The 21180-nt window shown below is 51.9% G+C and overlaps 1 protein-coding gene across 1 annotated transcript in view; it reads left to right on the top strand.

Annotated features, from left to right (window-relative positions):
* Nucleotides 1-21180, top strand: part of ITGA11 (integrin subunit alpha 11) — a 36966-nt gene that overhangs the window by 4305 nt on the left and 11481 nt on the right. Inside the window, exons 3-17 of the mRNA XM_039723578.1 lie at nt 5720-5829; nt 6653-6744; nt 7029-7143; nt 8411-8538; nt 9269-9417; nt 10384-10528; nt 11895-12060; nt 13005-13075; nt 13526-13670; nt 15398-15546; nt 16496-16636; nt 17310-17513; nt 18212-18342; nt 18853-19019; nt 20472-20608. Coding sequence (XP_039579512.1) covers nt 5720-5829; nt 6653-6744; nt 7029-7143; nt 8411-8538; nt 9269-9417; nt 10384-10528; nt 11895-12060; nt 13005-13075; nt 13526-13670; nt 15398-15546; nt 16496-16636; nt 17310-17513; nt 18212-18342; nt 18853-19019; nt 20472-20608 — 2050 coding nt within the window. The remainder of the gene's footprint in view (nt 1-5719; nt 5830-6652; nt 6745-7028; nt 7144-8410; nt 8539-9268; nt 9418-10383; nt 10529-11894; nt 12061-13004; nt 13076-13525; nt 13671-15397; nt 15547-16495; nt 16637-17309; nt 17514-18211; nt 18343-18852; nt 19020-20471; nt 20609-21180) is intronic.

Raw genomic sequence — 21180 nt, 5'->3', positions numbered from 1 at the left:
GGGGATCCCACCCAGATGTTGGCAGAGACCTCTGGTGCATTCCAGGGGCGTATCCGGATGCTCCAAACCCCATGGAATTCCCTGGAATTCAGGATCTGCCCCCCAGGTGGATGAATCCAAGCTTAATCCCATAATCAATGCAACGGATACTCCTGGAATTCTGGAATCCAACCCTTGCCACCTTTGGAGAACCCTCCAGTACCCTGAACCTGAGATTCCCATTCCATGGAATTTGGGAAGTTGGGGTCTCTCTTTCCGTGGCTCCCAGCCCTGTTTTCCACCAGGACTGGGAGTTTTTCCCATTGGAATTGTTCACCCGATGGAAGGGCTGATGCCTTGGGATGAAAGTTGGGAATTCAGTGTTTCCCGGGATTCTGAGGGAAATTGCTGGAAAATCCCAATTTTGGGAATATTCTCATCCCAGCTGTATCCATAGGAGCTGTTTTAGCTCCATCCCAGCTGAGGGGCTGCAATTTCTGGGATATTTGGGATCTCTTATCCCATTTTTCCATGCTACCACCACTGATGGGGTGGCCAAGGGCTGAATTCCCTGGAAACCAGGAAGTTTTTCCTGCTTTTCCAAGCAGGACCAAAGACCATCCCTGGCTTCTTTTCCCAACTTTTCCTGCCAACATCCGCAGCATCCACCTCTAGTTTTTCCTCCTCTTGGTTCCTCTGCTTGGAAAAATGGAATTTTTTCCAGCGGGATCCTCTGGATGGACACGGACATAAAAACTCAGGACAGCGCTGCTGGAATCTGCAATTGAGTGGGAAAAAATTCCAAGGAAAAAAGTGGATGCAGCTGAAGAATGGAGAAATCTGGGAGCAACCAGAAAAACCTCTGGAATAAAAACCATGGATGTGCAGAGGGAGCTGGATAACAATTCCAGGAGCTGGACAATTCCAGGTGCAGGATAATTCCAGGAGCTGGCAGGACACGGAAGGAAAGGGAATGTCCTGAAACCCCAATTCCCACTGAGCACCTTCCAATCCCGTCCCAAAGAATTCCACAAAATCCACTGGAATACAGCAGATCCTCCGTGGTTCTCCCAGAATCCCGGCCATGGATGTGCCGGGGCCCAGCTGCCAAATTCCAAGCGCGGAATCCGAGGATTTTGGCACCTCTCCTTCAGTCTGAGCCTTTTAATGCTGCTTTTGGCTGCCGGGAATTGTTTGGGAACGGATTCCAAGAATTTTGTGTTTATGTTTTTTTTCTCCATATATTTCTAAAGGAATATTGGAGTGGCTCCAAGCAGATTGGATTTTCCAGGTATTTTTGGAAGTTGGGAATTTTCCCCTTTTCCAGACTTTTCAAGGAACCACCCAGACTCATGGAAGTGCATCCCAGAGAGCGGAAAATCCATGAGGAAAATCTGTGAGGAAAAAATTCGGGTTATTAAACTCTGGGGGGAAAAAATTCCACTTGGATATTTAAGGCTGGCAAAGCTCATCCGTGTGGGATTTGATTTTGCTCTGGCGTTTTCCAGAGCAGTGAGGGGTTTCCAGACCTCCTTTTCCACACTTTTTCCATCTTTTCCGTGGAGCTGGAGGTGCCTTCTCCGAGTGGGGATGGAAAAGATGACAACAGGTTCCTGGCATTCATCCCAAAAACCACTGGAGCTCCATGGAATGGCAGCTTCCCGCTCCTGGAGCGGGCAGGGAAAGGGGGAGCTGGAATTATGGGATCAGAGCATTCCCAGCGTCCAAACTGGGGATTTTTGGGAAAACTGGGAAAAATAGGAACTCCCTGTGCTGCTGGGACAATTTTGGGATAAGGAGAAGGAATTCCTGGGGGGATGGAGGGGTTTTGGAGGGTTTGAATCCCAAATCCTGGCAGGGTGGACACTGTGGATGGATTTCTTTGGGAATAATGAGCAGAATTCCCACAAACAGGATGTGTATCCCTTAAAACCTGAGAGCTCTCATGGGAATGGGAGTTCCTGGGTGTTTGGGGCAAACACAGCCTGGAATCTGATGGAATTTGGGAAGAATCTTCCTGGAGGTCCCAGAGTGGGGAAAAAAGGGAAAAAAATTCCCATCATCTTTCATCTCCCCCTTCCAAGTGTTTGTCCGGAGTGCTCCCCATCGTTCCAGGAGCTGTGGCTGGGAGCATCCTGGAGTTCCTGTTCCAAGGAGTCCTGGAGAGAGGGACAAGCAGTGGTGACAAATCCGTGTCTGGATCCCAAATCCCAGAAAACAGCGGATAATGGGAGCAAAGGCAGCCCGAGGAACTCTGGAATACCATGGGCAGCAGGAATGCCACATTCCCATTTTTCCTGGAGTTTTTCCCCCCATTTTTTGGGATGTTCAGGAGGTGTTTCCAGGCAAGACCTCTCCATGGTTCTTGGCTCAGCTGGGATTTTCCATGGAGCTGTTCTGGGATCTGTATCCACAGGGTCCTGTGGGATCTCCAGCTTCCCTCTGGAGATTCCCAATAAAAATTGGAATTTCCCAGGTGACTTTTCCCAATCGCCCACACCCACCCCAAACAAACCGTTTTCCTTCAGAACCACTGTTGATTCCCAGATTTTTTTGCCACCCCATCCCTGGAATGTTCAAATCCAGCTCGGAGCAACCTCTGGAAGTGGGGCTGGAATGACACAAACCATTCCAGGATTTTCTTAAAAACGAGGCCAAAAAGAGGGAAAATCCCCCAAAAAACTGGGAATAGGGTGGTTTGCCACAGATCCTGCATCCCAGGGTCGGGGGGAGAGCCAGGAGCAGACATTATGGAATTCTCTGCGCTTCCATCAAAATATTCCAAGCGCTCCGGCGGCAGCCAAGCCACGGGAGAATTCCAGCCAAGAAAACCTCTGGCAGGAGCTGGAAAACAGAAACCCCTGGAAGTGTTTTTCCAGATCAGCACAATTCTGGCTTTGAATCCAGCCAGAGGATTTTTCCCTCTTTTTTCTTTTCCCTCCTCCTTTTCCCTTCGGCCGGGCTCATATTGGGATTGTTCAGGATCAGGGCCTGGAGCTCAGGGGTGGAATGGGATGAGCTTTAAGGTTTTTCCCACCCAAACCATTCCAGAATTCCTGGATTTTGCTGGTTTGGAGCCTTTCCCAACCTGCAGGCGTGGACACATCCCATTCCCAGTCTGGCTGGAAAACTGGGAATCAGGACCCAGCACTGAGCAGTATCCTGGGATATTCCTGCTTTTCCTCTCCTTATGTTTTGGGGATGAAAGTTAAAAATCCATCCTCAGACAGCTCGGAGCAGTCAGAGCTTCTCCCACTTAATCCCTGTTGGGTTTTTTCCCTTTGTTTTCTCCGGGAGCAGGGAACGGAGAGGGAGGCGAGGCAGGAATTGTTTGGTTCTGGTTTTCTTTCAAAGCCTCAGTTTTTGGCCAAGTTGTGATGCAGGAACCACTTCCTTCTTGGGAATCCAGGGAAAAATCGGGAGATTTGGGATGATCCCAGTGTGTGTAGAGAGGGAAAGCTTGGAAAACTACAGGAATGTCTCCCTTCTGTAGTGGAATGCTCCAGTTTTCTTGGGATGAGCTGCTTTATTTGGATATTTTTGGAAATTTGGGATAACCCATCCTGATGTTTTATTTTGCTTTTGGAAGGAAAAATCCAGGATTTCTAGCTCGAGTTTCCAAGTAAAGGAAGAGTGGAGCAGCATCCCTAAAAACACCTTCCAAACAGCTGGAAAAGCCTTTTTCCCGGGCTGCCAAGTTTCCATGAGGATTTGACAGCTCCAGCTGATGAATCATTCCCATTTATCCAAAAAGGGAAAACAATTCCATTGTTTTTTTGGGAGACAAGAATTCCGGCTTCGGGAGCTCCGCAGCCGCTCCTCATTCATGGCAAAAGCTGGGAATGTTTGGGTTTCCTTTGGGTTTGCCTCGTCATCCCAAAGGGATGAGCCAACCCTACTGGTTTTTTGGGAATACTGATTAATGTGTGGTGTAATCATATTAATATGAGAATGTTAATTCATGGAAAAGTCTCCAAGAGGATTCCCTGCAGGATGGGGGGCACATCAAGCTGGAGCTGCTCCCAGAAGTTCATGGAATTCCATGTATCTGAAATTCTTTGGGAATTGGGAATTACACCAGGATATCCTCATTTTCCGAGGAGCCTCCACCTTTATTCCTCCTCATCCTCAAGGTTTTCCCATTCCCCTTCCCAATCTTCCACCTTTTCCCTCCTCTCCACAAACAAATGGATGTGGGAGTGTGGGAGAGCCTCAGGAAAACGAGCCAATTCCTGAAAAATCCCAGATTTTCCTGGATGCCGTTGCGGACAGCTCCAGCTGGAGATGATTTTCCCGTTGTGAATTCCCACATTAAGCCGTAATTCAGGAAGTACTTCCATGAGAATCAGATTCGGGAGCTTTTCCTTGGGTGAGCGATTCCGGTTTGGGATAAAAGAATGGGATGTTTGTCTTTGGAGCAGCAACATTTTTAAGGAATGACAGTTCCTGGTCTAACAGGGAACATCTGTGCCGGTGGCTTTTCCAGCTGCTGGGAAGGGCCCTGTGGAACAAAAGAGCTCCTGTTTATCTGGAGATCCAGACTGGGACGGTTGCATCCATAGGATTTTTGGGAAGCTAAAAAATAAAAATAAAAAAATCCCATTTATTTTGGGAGCGGGAGTTGCCAACAACTCGTGGTGCAGAGGATTTTTGGGATAGCCTGGAATGGAGGGATGGATTCCTTAGGTCCTGAGCTCTTCCTGCTTTTGGGTTGCTGGGTTGGAATGCTGTGGGCAAGAAAAAGTGGGAAAAATGTTTGGATGTCCCAAAAATATCTCAGCTGGAAGTTGGTGTCCTTGCTGGGGAATGGGATTTAGCAGCTCCCTTCTTTTGGAGAGCAGGAAAATTCCTGATGTCCACTGGAGATCCCAATGTTCAGTTCCTGATGTTCAGAATATCGAAGCAAATTCCCTCCTCCAGAGTTTTCCTGGGGAAAATTCCTTCCCTCCACTGGAGATCCCAGTGTTCATCTACCAGTGCTTGTAGCAACCCCACCTTGGAGAAAATTCCTTTTTCCAGGGTTTTCCCTGGGAAAATTCCTTCCCAATTTCCTCACCCACCCCTGGAGATCCCAATGTTCAGCTCAGGGCTGTTCGTAACAACTCCGGGTTGGAGCAAATTCCCTTTTCCAGGATTTTCCGGGGAAAAATTCCTTGTGGATCCCAGTGGGATTTGCTGGAGGCGCTCCACCAGCTCCTTGTTATTCCTTCTGCTTCTGCTGGAATCCTGAATCCGTATCCATGTCCTGGGAATGACGTGGGAGGTGTCTCCATATTCATGTCCTGGAGATGTTCTGGGAATGACGTGGGAGGTGTCCCTGCCCGTGGAGGGGGTTGGGATGAGAAGATCCTGAAGGTCCCTTCCATCCCAAGCCATTCCATGGCCCTACGGAAAGGCTCCTCCATAGGCAGGGGAGAGAAGGGACAATCCATAATGGTTCTGAGGGATTTGGTGCCATCCTGGAGCTGCTTCCTTGTTCCTGCGGGTGCTTCCAGATGGGTTTGGGTTTTTCCTCCCTGCCATGAATCCGTTCCTTGATGCTGACGGGAATGAATTCCACAATTCCAGGTGCCAGAGTCACATTCCCAACTTTTTCCTCTTTCCAGCAGGAAGAGAAGGAGAAGCTTTCCTTCTGCTGAAGTTGGGGCTCTCTGCTGCCACTCCCAAATCTGGGAATTGTGGCTGAGGAATCCTTTTTCCCGGGGGATTCCCGGTGCTGACGGCTCCGTGTTTTCCGCAGGCTGGTGGTGGGAGCTCCGTACGAATCCAACGGGCAGCAGAAGACCGGAGACGTCTACAAGTGTCCAGTGCTGAGTGAGAGCCACGGAAACTGCACCAAGCTCAACCTGGGTACGGCGTTCCAGTCCCACACATCCCAAATTATCCCTGGAAAACGGGATATTGGGAAGGGGTTCCTCCCTGGGAAGGTGGAATTCCCAGAGAAGCCCCTGGATCCCTGGAAGTGTCCAAGGCTGGGTTGGGTAGGGCTTGGAGTGCTCTGGGATGGTGGAAGGTGGCACTGGATGGGCTTTAAATTCCCAAATTATTCCATGATTCCCAGTTTGCTTCCCAAAGGGGGAGCTCTGGCTCATGAGGAGCTGCGTTTTCCAGAGGAACAGTTGGATCAGGATTTGGGACACAGCTCGTGACCAATCCCATTTAGGATTGACAGGGCTGCTCTGGGGCTGTTCCCGATTTCTGAGCTGTGCCATGGAAAGAACAGGGATTCCCTGGGAATCCAGGATGAGGAGCTGAGCCCTCCGAGGGGCTTCCTCCTTTCCAGCTCCCAGTCTCATTCCCAAAAAAAATTTCCTTCCTTGGCTGTTCATGCAGGAAAAACCCAAATTTTCTAAATTTTTTCTCACGTCCCAGAAATCCCCAAACCCTGGAGTTACACCGGCAGAGATTCCTCTCCGGCACACAATTCCCAGTTGCTAAAGAGATTCCCGGGGACATTCCGGATTTCCCGGGCATGTCCCTGATCCCAGCCTCTCTCCCAAGGGCGGGTGATGTTGGGTTTTCCAAGTCTTTTCTCATCTGCCAAAAATCCCCAAAACCCAGAATTAGGCCGGCAGAGATTCCTCTCTGGCACACAATTCCCGGATCCTCCGGAGATTCCAGGGGGCATTTCAGATTTCCCGGGAATGTCCCTGACGCCAGCCTCTCTCCCAAGGGCGGGTGACGCTGTCCAACGTGTCGGAGCGCAAGGACAACATGCGCCTGGGCCTGAGCCTGGCCACCAACCCCAGGGACAGCAGCTTCCTGGTGAGCAGCATTCCTGGGAATGTGGGCTGGGAATTTGGGAATGCGCACCGGGAACGTGGGGCAGGACAGGGAGGTGTTGGGAGGTTCCTCTTGGTGGGTTTTTGTTTATGGAACGTAAGGACATTTATAGGGATTTATTGATAAAATAAAATATAATGTAATAAAATAGAATTAAATTGAATTAAAATAAAATTAAGTGAAATGGGGAAAAAATGGAATTAAAATAAAGCACATTCATGGAAAAGGGATCCTTTCCACCAAATCCTGCTTTTTTACCCCGCCAGGCCTGCAGCCCGCTGTGGTCCCACGAGTGTGGCAGCTCCTACTACACCACGGGAATGTGTTCCCGCGTCAACTCCAACTTCCGCTTCTCCAGAACCGTGGCTCCGGCTCTGCAGAGTGAGGACTGAGATCCCTGCTCCCATCCCTGCTCCCATCCCTGCTCCCATCCCTGCTCCCATCCCTGCTCCCATCCCTGCTCCAACCCCATCTCAAATCCCATTTTGGCTGCACAAAACAAAGCCCTCATTGACCAGGAGTTAAACATGTTGGAATTTGGGAATTTGGAGCCAGCATTTTATTTTGGAGGGTTGAAGTGAAGCTTCCTGCCTTTCCTGGAGCTGGGAGGGATTCCCAGAAGGCTGTCCTGCTCCTGGGAGCTGCTCATCCCATGGGATGTGATTCCCCAGCCCCAGAACCCCTCTGGTGTTGGTTAATTCCCAGGGCAGATGGGCTGGTAAAAATGGGATTTGGGGGGGATCGAGGCAGGAAGCAGAACCCATCACCAAATTCCCAGGGCATAACGAGGGGCTTGGGAAAATGGGATTTTCGGGATCAAGGCAGTAGAGGCATCATCAAATTCCCGCTGTCACTTCCCTTGTTATGTTCCAGCCCTTGCTGCAAAGGATAACTGGGATTTTAGGGAGTTTGAGGAAGTGTTTATTTAATGGGATGCAGGGTCAGCTCCTCTCCCTGATTCCCGGGATGGGATGGAGATGGAGGCACGCAGAGGATCCCAGTGATCCATGAGTGACTCCAATCCATGGATTCTTTCATCCATTAAAACCTGTGTGGTGAAAGAGCAGCCGATAAATCTCTGAAATCCAGGATCATCCAGCACTTTTCCAAGGAATGCTGTAAAACTTCAGCAAGACTGAGATGATCCTGAGCAATTTTCCCCACTGGAAAAAATCCTTAAATCCCTCCTGCTCCGGCTGCAGAGCCGAGCCCTGGGGTCCCCTCCGGGGTTTTTGGCTGCCTCGGAGCTGAGGATTTCATGGGAAGGGAGGAAATGCCCGCCTTGCTTTCCATGGCAGGGCTGGGAATGACTCAGGGATCAGGAACGGCTCTGCGGGAGGAACGGAGCCGGATCCTGCTCCTCTTTGAAGTGTGGAATGATATTAAACGGGATCAAATTCCAAAGCTGAATCCCAAATGATGCCGCTGAGTGTTATTCCTAGGAAGTGATCCCATCTTTGCACAGCAGAGAGGATTCCTGTGGCTTCTCCCCACCTTGCTGGAGCCCAAAGTTCTTTCCCAAATTATTGAAATAAGATTTTTTTCTTTTTCCTCAAGAAATCCTAAGAGGAAGTACCTGGCTGGAAGTGCAGCCATAAATCTGTCCCTTTGCAAGAGCACTTTTAATAAATCCCTGGATTTTCCACAGGATGCCAGACCTACATGGACATCATCATCGTTCTGGATGGATCCAACAGCATTTATCCGTGGGTTGAAGTCCAGCACTTCCTGATAAATATCCTGAAAAAGTTTTACATCGGTCCTGGACAGATCCAGGTGAGGCCCTGAACCGTTTGCGTCATCCCAATGTCCCTTTTCTGCCAAGCTGCTGGAATTTGTCAAAATATTGGGATTTTTTTACTCCTCCCATGGGAAGAAAATGCTCCCATTAATGAACCTAAGTGAGCTGTGGAGGGATCCCCATCCCAATGGGAACAGGGAGGATGAAACCCCATGGAAAGGAGCTCTCCATGCTCTTGCTCCGAGTAATCATGGGTGATTCAGGCTGTTTGTGTCATCCCAGGGCCGTTCCCAATGTCCCTTTTCTGCCAAGCTGCTGGAATTTGTCAAAATATTGGGATTTTTTTACTCCTCCCATGGGAAGAAAATGCTCCCATTAATGAACCTAAGTGAGCTGTGGAGGGATCCCCATCCCAATGGGAACAGGGAGGATGAAACCCCATGGAAAGGAGCTCTCCATGCTCTTGCTCCGAGTAATCATGGGTGATTCAGGCAGGAATTTCAGCGGGAATATCCCAGATTGTCCCAAATAACCCAGTTTGGTCGCACAGCTGGAGATGTTGTGGTTCCAAACTGGCACAAAACCTGGGACCAGAGCAGTAGGGAAAGCCATAAAATTGGGAGTGAATAATGATCCCATGGAGGGAAAACCGGGAACGAGCATAGAGAATTTTACCTGCGGCTGGTGATTCCCGTGGCTGACAGCGCTCGTGGTGGACAGGACCTCATTTTTTGGCCTTTTTGGTGCCATTCCCATCATTCCCAGGTGGGAGTTGTCCAGTACGGAGAGGACGTGGTCCATGAGTTCCACCTGAACGACTACAGGTCCGTGCAGGACGTGGTGGCGGCCGCCAGCCACATCGAGCAGCGCGGGGGCACCGAGACCAGGACCGCCTACGGCATCGAGTTCGCTCGGTAAAACCCCTCCCACTCCCGCTCCTCTCCCCAGGAAAACCTTCAAATCCAAGTTTTGTTCCCTCCTTCCCTCTCCCTTTGTTTTCCTTGCTGCTCAAGAATGGGGAAATCGCCAGGTTTGTAGGAAAATGTGATTTGGGGGAAGCTTTGCAAGTGGCGCTTCCCAGAATTGCTCGTTTGTAGCTGGGGCAGGCCCTGGAATTGTGGCTTCTCCCTGGAAGCCCCCAGGGAGGAGTTCCCAGCCCCCAAATTCAGCCCCAGGACCTGGAGCTCTCCTGCAAATCCCTGGAGAGTCCCCAGGAACTCAGGACAGCTCCACCTCCTCCCTTTCCAGGGACAAATCCTTTCTCCTGCACTTTTTCCTTGCAGTATTCCTGCTGGGAGTCGCAAAATTTTAGGTTGGAAAAGAGGTCAAAGAGCAGGTCCAGCACTGCCAAGGCCACCACTGACCATGTCCCAAGTGCCACATGCATGTGGCTTGGAAATCCCTGCAGGAATGGTGATTCCAGCACTGGCCTGGGCAGCTTGGAAAAGTTTTAGATGGATCCTGGCCAGATCCGAGCAAGGTCCTGAACAATTTGTGTCACACAGAGTCCCCAGCCCTGGTCAGTGTCCCTTTTCCATAAATATGATGGAATTTGGGACCGTGCTTTGTCAAAATTGTGGGATTTTGGCAGGAGTGGATAATGGGATGAAGAAATTTTCCCTCACAGGGAAAGGCCCCAGAGGCCAAGGCCAGAAGTCTGCTGGCCAACTCAAGATCCATTCCTTCATCCAATTTTTCTGAATTATGGCCTCTTTCCTTCAAAAAGTGGGGAAATCCACATCCCAAAGCATTTCCCGAGGGTTCCTGCACCTCCCCAAGGGGCAGCACCCCAGAGACCCCTCGGGGCGGGCTCGGTGGGGCGGCGGAGCCACCACGGAGCTGGCGGGGCTGAGCAGCCCAGGGCATCTCTTCACTTGCAGCTCGGAAGCGTTTCGGAAAGGTGGCCGGAAAGGGGCAAAGAGAGTAATGATTGTCATCACAGATGGAGAGTCCCACGACAGCCCAGACCTGGAGAAGGTGATCGAGGACAGCGAGAGGGACAACGTCACCCGATACGCGGTGGCGGTGAGTGAGGGGCTTTTGGGTTGTGGAAGTCCTGCAGAGCGTGGCGGTGCTCCAGGAATCCCAAAGCAGCAGGACAGCCTATCCCCACTGCTCCTGGAGCATTCCAAGGGGTCCTGTCCATCCTGTCCAGGAGGTCCTATCAATTCTCCATTCTGGAACATTGTTCCAGAATGTTTCTTCTGGAGCATTCCGAGAGCTCCTGTCCATCCCCACTGCTCCTGGAGCTTTCCAAGGGATCCTGTCCATCTCCACTGCACCTGAAACATTCCAAGAGGTCTTCTCCATCCCCACTGCTCCTGGAGCATTCCAAGGGATCCTGTCCATCTCCACTGCACCTGAAACATTCCAAGAGGTCCTGTCCACTCCCACTGCACCTGGAGCATTCCAAGAGGTCCTATCCATCCCCACTGCACCTGGAACATTCCAAGAGCTCCTGTCCACTCCCACTGCTCCTGGAGCATTCCAAGAGGTCCTGTCCATCCTGTCCAAGAGGTCCTATCCTCCATTCTGGAACATTGTTCCAGAATGTTTCTTCTGGAGCATTCCGAGAGCTCCTGTCCACTCCCACTGCTCCTGGAGCATTCCAAGAGCTCCTGTCCATCCCCACTGCTCCTGGAGCATTCCAAGAGGTCCTGTCCATCCCCACTGCACCTGGAATATTCCAAGAAGTCCTGTCCATCTCCACTGCTCCTGGAGAGTGTCCAGGAGGTCCTATCAATTCTCCATTCTGGAACATCGTTCCAGAATGTTTCTTCTGGAGCACTCCGAGAGCTCCTGTCCATCCCCACTGCTCCTGGAGCTTTCCAAGGGATCCTGTCCATCTCCACTGCACCTGAAACATTCCAAGAGGTCTTCTCCATCCCCACTGCTCCTGGAGCATTCCAAGAGGTCCTGTCCACTCCCACTGCACCTGGAATATTCCAAGAAGTCCTGTCCATCTCCACTGCTCCTGGAGCATTCCGAGAGCTCCTTGTGGCTGGTGCTGGAGCTGGGATGCTCAGCTCTGGATTCGGCTGCTGGAGCCGGTTCCAGGACCAGGGACAGGCAGGACCCCAAATTCCATGAGGAATTGCAGCAGTTCCCTTGTTCGTTCCCACAAAGTGGTGTCAGATCCGAGGATGGGGCTTCTCCCACGTGGACACCCCAAAGGTTTTTGGGAAGGTTTGATCCATCCTGGGAAAACGGCCCAGAGGAGTTGTTGATCCCTCATCCCTGGAGGTGTCCAAGGTTGGACAGGGCTTGGAGCAGCCTGGGGTAGAGGAATGTGTCCCTGCCCATGGAATGGGATGAACTTTAAGATCCGTCCCAACCCAAACCACCTGGGAATTCTAATTCCATGAACGTCTCGCATTTTATTCCCAACCAGGTCTTGGGTTATTACAACAGGAGAGGGATCAACCCCGAGGCCTTTCTGAACGAGATCAAGTTCATCGCCAGCGACCCCGATGACAAACACTTCTTCAACGTCACCGACGAGGCGGCGCTCAAGGACATCGTGGATGCTCTGGGAGAAAGGATTTTCAGCCTGGAAGGTGAGGGGTGCTCCTCCCTGGCACGTCCCAGGGCTGGGAATGTGCTGCTCATCCTTTTTTTCCCCGAATTTGGACGTGGCTTCCGCAATATCTGAGCCTAAAATCCTGCTTGGAGTATCTTCAGATTTGAGGAAATGTCTTTATTTGGGGCGGTTGCGTCCCTCGGATATCAGGAGCAGAGATCCCTTTTCCAAAGGACACACCTCGTTCCGGCCAGCGGAATTCTGGTGGCTTTGATTTCTCCTTTTTATAGAAAACCTCGGAGATTTGGTATGGGGGGAATTTGGGCGTCAGTGTCTTCCTCATCCATCAAATTCCAGGGTTGTAAACAGGAAAACCCACACACAGGAGCTTCCTGGGGTGCCAGACATCGGGAGATTATGGGAATAATGTTGGGATTTTGGGTTTATTGGCTGAAACGAAATATCAGGAAATATTTCTGTCTTAAATGTCAGCTCTTGTGACAACTTTGTCGCTCTCCCAAACTAAATTTATCTGAATTTCAGAGGAAAAATGCAGCCTGGAATGAACAATTGGAACAGAAGATGGAGGGCTCACACTGGGAATGAAACATCTTGAATTTGGGGATTTTGGCTCAAACCAGCTCACACACTCCCCACAAGTTTCCCAGTTTTCTCTGCCCAGCCTGGTGCTTCCCTGTGGAAGTTGCCCTGGATGAGGAATTCCCCCTGTTGGAATTACAAAGCAAAAACCTCCAAATCCCGAATTTTGGGTGATCTTGCAGCTCTGCAGGGGAGAAGCTGCGCCCCAGCTGAGCTCCCAGACCTCCTAGCAGCACGAGGTTGTGGAACTGGGGGATTTAGGGAGAAATGGGATCATCAGGAGGATGTGGAGCTGCTGGAGCAATTCCAGAGGAGGCCACGGAGCTGTTCCAGGAAAGCAAAACTCTCCATTAAACTCAAATTCCTTTTTTTTTTTTTAAGGAACCAACAAGAACGAGATCTCCTTTGGACTGGAAATGTCCCAGACTGGATTTTCATCCCACATTGTGGAAGTAAGAGAGGAAATGTGGGAATTTTTTTGCTCCTGCCTTGTCCTGTTTATCACCCCCAGCTCCAGGTGGGAGATTGGGATTTGGGACAAATTATTAATTACGGAGTTAAATAATTAACATGAGGATAAGGAAATGCAGCTGGATTATCCCGTGGGAAAGGGAGGTGTTGGGAGACCCGAGTATCCCTTAGGATCTGCAGCAGATCCTCCCGATGCCACAAACTCTTGGGAAGGACGTGCTGGAACATCCATGGAAAAAAGCTCTTGGGAATTTCCTGGGGAGAAAAAACACACTGGAAAAACAGGAATAGGGTGGAAGTGTCATTCCAGCTGTTTTAAAACCCTCCAGCATTGCAGGTGTTTTTGGAAGAGCGGTCTGTGCGGGATCAGAGGGATGGAATCGCCTCCACTTGGGAAGAAATCCCATAAAATTGTTCCCGTTTTCCCACAGGACGGGATCCTGCTGGGAGCAGTGGGAGCCTACGACTGGAACGGAGCCGTGCTGAAGGAGACCAGCAGCGGGAAGGTCATTCCTCTGCGGGAATCCTACCTGCAGGAATTCCCGGAGGAGCTGAAAAACCACGGAGCCTATTTAGGTGGGAAAGCTGAACGAGGCCGTGCCGCCGCAGGGGGGAATTCGGGATTTTATCCTTAAAAAAGAGGAAGCACGGGGTGTTCCTCGTGGGAGAGCTGTGGGATGCAGCGCAGGAGCATCCTCACCTGGGAAGAGCCCGGCTCCAACCCTGGAGTGGGGCACAAATGGGATTTAAATTCAGGAGCGGCCGAGCCGGCGGGTTATCCGCAGCTTTTCTTGGAGGGGTTTCAAAGCACTGATGGAATTTCATGCCTAGGCAGGAAATACCTGCTGGGTTAATCCATTCCATGTGCAGCCACTGGAGCTCTGGAACAAAAATATCAGCCTGGATGGTGAAATGCAGCCTCTCCTCGGAGATGTGGCTGTCCCATGGTGGGGACAGAGGTGGGATTCTGTGGGATCAGCACCTCCAGGCTCTTCCCTGGGAATGGGGACACGTGGTTCGTCCGTGGGGTGACAGCAAAGTGCCCCCTGAGCTGGGATGGCTTTGGGTGTCCCATGGGAATCCCTGTGGGAGTTCAACTGGGCTCTCTTTTCCACTGCCTGAAGTGAGAAATCTGGGAATATTAAGGAATGCTGGTGTATCCTGCTGAGGAGCAGCCTGGGGAGCTCAGGGCTGATGCTGGATTTAGGAATATCCCTCTAGGAGGGGCATTTTTAGGGTAAGAGGGACCCCAGGTAAGGCTGGTGAGCAGGAAGGGTCCAAAAATCCCTGAAGATACTCAAAATTTAACTGGATGTGATTCCAGGGAATGTAATTCAGTTTCCTGATTGGCCAGACTTTGAGTTCCATAGAATCCCAGAATTATGGAATGATTTGGGTTGGAAAGGAACTTAAAGCTCATCCCATTCTACCTTCCCCTATCCCAGGTTTCCCCATGCCCCATCCAGCCTGGGACTGGAACATTCCAGGGATGGGGCAGCCACAGCTTCTCTGGGCACCCTGTTCCACTTCTAAGGATTTCATTGGAATTTAAACCTGAGCCTGAAGGTTCAGGAACCTGGACTTGGGGTTGAAAACTGGGATTTGGCAGCCCCAGCTTTATATTCCTACAAAATCCCATCTGCAGCCATGGAAGTGCTGCAGCCCAGGGGGTGATCCCAGCAGGAAAAAAGGGATTGCTCAGGGTCACTGGCTTAGGCAGGGTTATTTCCATCAGGAGGAATGGTTTTGATGGATTCATGGCTTTTACTGGACTGGGAATGTTGACATCAAGCACCAGGAAAGCTTTTCCTGCCCAGTGTTCCTGGAGCAGCGGGAGCCGCAACTTCCCAACACTCAGCACCTCACGAGTGTCTGTCCAACTTAATGTGAGCCATGAAATAAAACAGCCAGAAGTCCTGGAATTGCAGGGATTGGATTCACCTTGGATAGAAGAAGGATTTGCACAGGAAGTGGGAGTCAGGCAGTGCCAAAACTCCCGGCACAGCCCCGGCCGCGAGGAATTGCAGGGATTGGATTGATTCACCTTCGATAGAAGAAGGATTTGCACAGGAAGTGGGAGTCAGGCAGTGCCAAAACTCCCGGCACAGCCCCGGCCGCGGCAGCACCGGAGCGGCTCGGAGGCACTGGGGTCCGTCTGGGTGATTTCATCTCTGCAAAAAATCCCAGTTTTTAAGCCTCCCTTTTTGGAAAGTGGCCAGAGCTGTGTCAGCAGCTGGGGGCTAATGGAAAGCAGACCCTGGGAGCAGGCAGGGAGTCCTCACTCCGTGTCCATCCCTCTCCAGGTTACACCGTCTCCTCCGTCGTCTCCACCAGGCACGAGCGGATCTACGTGGCGGGAGCGCCGCGGTTCAACCACACGGGCAAGGTCATCCTGTTCACCATGCACAGCAACAGGAACCTCACCATCCACCAGGCCCTCAAGGGAGAGCAGGTAATTCCAGCCGGGAATGCCGTGATGCTTTTCCCCCGTGGAAAAATCAGCCCTCTCCCTTGATTTTCCCGAGTTGGAATGGCTCAGCAGTGCCGCGCAGCCGTGGATTGGCAGTGTCTTGGTTTGGAAAGACTGGTGTCTACTAAGGAGGGCAGGAGTTTCCCTTGAAATGGAAAATGTAAACCCTCTCCCTCTGAGTTATTGTAACTTTGAAATTAAGGGGCTCTCGGGCAAAGATATGGGAATTGGAATAGCAGTTCTTTACTAGGACAATTAAAAATACAAATGCAGTAGTACAAAAAAGAAAACAAACCACTGCCAGAGTCAGAATACAATCTGACAGCCTGTGTGTCAGGGTGGTGGCACAGCCCCATCCCATGGGGGCTCAGCCCTCCTGCAGTGCCAGCTGTGCCTCTGCTGGAGCAGGGATCCTGCACAAGGGGGGAGTTTTCCTCTGGAGCTCCAGGGGGGCTGGAGATGGGCCTACTCTCCCTCTGGGAATGCAGGGGAGAAGAAAGCTGCTCCTCTGGGAATCCAGTGGGAAAAGGCTCTCTCTGGTGTCCCAAACCTCAGATTGTATCCAGGTAGGAATGCTTGGCTCCTCCCCTGGGTGGAGCATCACCCAATGGGATGATGGAATTTGATCAGCCATGCAGGGACACTCACTGGCCATGAACAGAAGATAATTAATAATTAATGGCCCATGAACAGCAGAGATCTCCTGGAGGGAGGATTGGCTGTGGAAGAGATAAAGAAAAGTGCCCCATGAACAGAGAGAACTGCCCAGCTCTGACAGATGGGGATGGAATCACACCCCCATTTCCAGCCTAAGAGAGCCGGTTGTGGATGCAACCTCAGCGTGGCTGTGGCAGAGATGGGATGTCCCTGTGGATCCCAGGGAATCCAGGGGGTTGGTGGCATCATCCCCACCCCGTCCTGTCTGCCCCAGATCGGCTCCTACTATGGCAGCGAGATCAATTCCCTGGATGTGAACGGCGATGGCGTCACCGACGTGCTGCTGGTGGGCGCGCCCATGTTCTTCAGCGAGGGCAGGGAGAGGGGCAAGGTCTACGTCTACGCCCTGCAGGGGGTGAGTGGCGCTCGGGGACATCGAGGGGACATTTGGGTGCTCCCGTGGCAGCTGTGTCCCGTGGTGGGGTCTCAAGGGAGGGGTGGAATGGGATCTTTGCCACGTGGGAATGTGGATGTCCCTCTGGAGAAACCACCTCCAGCCACGTGGTGTCCTCCAAACCCAGTCCCTGCAGGGAGAGCTCAGAGCCCTCTCCAGAGCCTGTGGAAGTTGCCCTGGATGAGGGATTCCCCCAGTTGGAATTATGAAGAAAAAACCACCAAATCCCCAGTTCTGGATTATCTTGCATGGAATTAATATGGAATGTTTATTATTATTGAGTTTGTCTTTATTATGGAAATCATTATTACTGTAGAATTATTATTATTACCATAGATTTATTATTACTATTATTATTACTATAGAATTATTATTACTATTGAATTATTATTTACGACGTCATCATCATCATCGAATTATTTATGTAGGGTGCAAAGCAGATGTGGGGCTAGCTCGGAGGGACTCAGGGCTCCTCATTCCCCAGGGATGTGCTCCAAAATCCCCAATCCCTGGGAATGCTCCCACCTCCTTCCTTGGAGAATCCCTCCCACATCACACACTGTTCACTTGAGGCTTTCTCCTCTTTCCTGGTGATGCTTTGGGAATTGTCTTCCTTCCTTTTGTTCTTTGGCAGAACCTCTTTGTTCCCAGCGGAGCCCTGGTGGACCTCCAGAGTTACCAGAATTCCCGTTTCGGCTCCTGCATCGCCGCCGTTCCCGACCTCAACCAGGACTCCTACAACGACCTGGTGGTCGGGGCCCCTCTGGAGGACGAGCACCAAGGAGCCATTTACATTTTCCTTGGATTCCAGGAGACCATCCTGAAGAAGTACAAGCAGGTGGGCCTTCCCTGTGCTTGGTTTTCCTCGTCTTCCATGGGATTAAATATAATTTGTCCCTGTTTTAAGGACTGATGGAGCAGGACAAATCCACACCTGGGATTTAATTATTAATTTTTATGGCCAGATATTTCCTCTTTTGAGGCATCCAAGACAAAACGTTGGAATTCAAGCATTGGAACAGCAGTGGTGGAGTCCCCATCCCTGCTGGGATTTAAGAGGTGTGGATGTGGCCCTTGGGGACATTTTGTGGTGGCCTTGGCAGCACTGGGGAATGGTGGACTCCGCAATCTTGGATGGCTTTTCCAACCTGAGTTATTCCATGGAACAGTGGGGGAAAAGGCTTGGAATTAGGGGCAATGTTTAGCATTCATTGCAAGGGATTGCTATAGATTAATTAATTATATGTATAATTTTTTAATTTATTTCTTTTATTTATTTATTTATTACACTTCTGATAAATGTTAAATACGCAGGGTAAATCCAGTAGAAATCTTGGCTGGTGCTTCCAAAGAGAACTTGCTTTCAAAGCAAACACTTTCTCTTTTCCAAAGAGAAATTCCCTGGAAAACCATGTTTAGCAGAACCTCTTGGAACGGGGAATTTTCAGCGGCGAGGCGGAGTCAGCCTGGCAAACCCTTGGCAGGCAGGGATGCTCCTGCTGGAATCCAGCCTGGATTGCTCCCATTCCTTTCCAGCGGATCGCGGCCGCCGACCTCGTTCCGGGCCTGATGTATTTTGGATGCAGCATCCACGGGCAGCTGGATCTGAACGAGGACGGACTCGTGGACTTGGCCGTGGGCTCGCTGGGGAACGCCGTGGTGCTGTGGTGAGCCACAGATCCTTGGTGCTCTCTCCCGCTCTCCTCTGCCCAAATCATGCCAAAAATTTTCCAGGAAAAACCGGTCTCCCAACAATCTGACACATCTTTCCTGAATAACCACCCCCTGTCTAACGGGGCTGTGGGATCTCAATACCCTCGTGCTCTAAAAAGATGCCAGAGTTCATTTTCCATTGTGTTTCACCCATAGTTCTCCAGAAGTTCCAAGTTCATTTGTGGGGATTTGCCCAGGTTCCTTCCGGTCTGGTTTAATTAGAGCAATAGTTTTAAATATTAATTAATGTTGGGAGAGTCCCTTGAAGCTCTTGGGACGGAGGGTGGCTGTGCCCAGCCGAGATGGGTCACCCTGGGCTCTGCTTGGAGACCACCTTTGGTCTTCCCAACCTTCTGCAAAAAGGAGGGAAAAGGAGTGAAAAAGGCAAACCTGGAGCTGTGGGAGACTCCAGGATGTCCCACCCCGAGCCGGAGCCCATGCCATGGCCTCTCCCCACCCCACAGGTCCCGCAGCGTGGTCCAGATCAACGCCAGCCTCCGCTTTGAGCCGCCCAAGATCAACATCTTCACCAAGGACTGCAGGCGCAACGGCAAGGAGGCCACCTGCATGAGGGCCTTCGTCTGCTTCACCGCCCTCTTCCTCTCCGCTCACTTCCAGACTGCCAGTGTGGGTGAGGACAAAATCCCAATTCCTGCCCTGCTCAGGTCTCCAGTTCCAAGGAAAACCCAACTTTTGGGATGGAAACCATCCAGGAGCTTGGAGGAGCTCACGTGTCCATCACGTGCCACTCACGTTTGTCCCTGTCCCGGCCGAGTCTCTGGGTTCTGGTGGTGATTCTGCCAAAGAAACGCCCCCGGGATAAATCCCACCTCATCCCTCACCTGTTCCCTGGGCTGGGCTCTCCTGGGATTTGCCTTTCCATGCTCCGTGTGACAGGAACGTCCCCGCAGCGGGACGGGAGAGGATGTGCCCGGCCCGCGTTCCGCAGGGCTCATCCATCCCTCCCGCCCCTCACAGCAGCAGGACACATCTGCGGGCCAGATGTGCACTTTCCACAACATCGCAGGGAATCTGTGGAGCTGGCCAGCCCTGCTGTTAAACCCTTGGATGGTGCCGTGACCCCGAGTGATCCCTGGCGGATTCCCGGGAGTCAGCGGAGCAGGGAAGCGATAGCGGCTCAGCCCCTGCAAGCCAGCAGCAAACACTGTCCAAGGAAATCAGGATCCAGAGCCAAGGGAAAAACTCCCAGTGCCCAGAGCAAGAGTTTTGTTTTGTGCTGTCAAATCCAGCGTTTTTCTCCCTGCTGCTGTCCCTGTGGGATAAAATCTGAGTGGGATTTCCTTATTTATTTGATTTTACCTTTATTTCCACTGGAAATAAAGAGTCACGCCCTGGATGAGCCCCTTTGCTCTGGAGCCAGGCTGGGAGAGCTGAGGGTGTCCAGCCAGGAAAAGAGAAGAATCCAGAGAAACCTCAGAGCCCCTCCCAGGGCCTAAAGGAGCTCCAGGAGAGCTGGAGAGGGGTTGGGGACAAGGCATGGAGGGACAGGACACAGGGAATGGCTTTAGGCTGAAAGAGGGACAGATGGGATACTGGGAAGGAATTGTTCCCTGGGAGGATGGGCAGGGGCAGGGATGGAATTCCCTGTGGCTGCCCCTGGAAGTGTCCAAGGCTGGGATGGACAGGGCTTGGAGCCCCCTGAGGCAGTGAAAGGTGTCCCTGCCATGGCAGGGGCTGCAGTGAGATGAGATTTTAGGTCTCTTCCCAAACCATTCTGAGGTTCTCTGAAACCCCTGCTTGGTTGGGAATCTCCTGTTGCTTTCCAGCAGCAGTGCAGGAAGCAAAGGATCTCCGTAAATCATCCAGGTGGGGGGTGAGCTCCAATTCCTCCAGACCAGCACGGGAACACTTGAGAGGCAAGCAATTCCACGCCTGCACAGATTTTAGACAAGGCCATGCAGTAATTAATCCCCAAAACTCCTCATTGGGAGAAGGGACGCTTTCCCCAGATCTGCCTGGGATTTCCCTGGATTTCCCTCAGCAGGGAATGGGCATGGGGCCACTCTTTGCCCAGGCTTTGGGGCGCGTGGCCCCACGGCCTGAGCTGGGCCTGTCCCTGCAGGGCTCAGGTACAACACGACCATCGACGAGCGCCGCTACTCGCCCCGGGCGCACCTGGACGACGGCGGGGAGCGGGCGCGGGGGCTGCTGCTGCCCGCCGGGCAGGAGCTCTGCCACACCCTCCCCTTCCACGTCCTGGTGAGTCTGCAGCAGGAGAGGTTCTCTCCGGCATCCCTCGGCGCCTTCCCGGGCTGGGAGCGAGCCTCATCCCGCTGGATCCATCCCGCTGGATTGCTCCGCGCCGGTTTGATGTGGTCAGGGAGGGAGCTGCCAGCACGTGGCAGCTGCTGGGTCCCCAAGCAGTGACATCACTGCAGCTTCCACGTGCTCCGTTCCACCAGCCGTGTCCTCGGGGAGGGTGTGAGCTCCTCATCCCAGGGTCAGGCTGCTCCTCCTGCTCCAAAATCAGGAATGCTCGTTGTTTTTCCATGGGGAGCCGAGCGTCCCCATGCCAGTCCCTGGTGGTGTCCCCCTCTGGCCCAGCAGGTCCCACCCCGGGGTGCAGAGCTGGTGGATCCCTCGTTTGCAGGGAGCAGCTGATGCAAAAACCTGGCCAAACCCAAACATTCCCAGGGAATGAGGAGAATTTCATGGAAGCCAGACAGGCCTGAGCTGCCAGACTGGCCCAGGCCCAAGCCCCGGCTGAACTGCTGTGAACTTTTGGGAAATTTGAGGCTGGAGCTCATGATTTAGCCCAAAAAAACATCTCC

Source organism: Passer montanus, unplaced genomic scaffold (genome assembly GCF_014805655.1).
Source record: "Passer montanus isolate IOZ18808 unplaced genomic scaffold, ASM1480565v1 scaffold5, whole genome shotgun sequence".
Lineage (NCBI taxonomy): Eukaryota > Metazoa > Chordata > Aves > Passeriformes > Passeridae > Passer > Passer montanus.
Note: the sequence above shows the minus strand (reverse complement) of the source record. Positions and strands in the feature narration are given on the sequence as shown.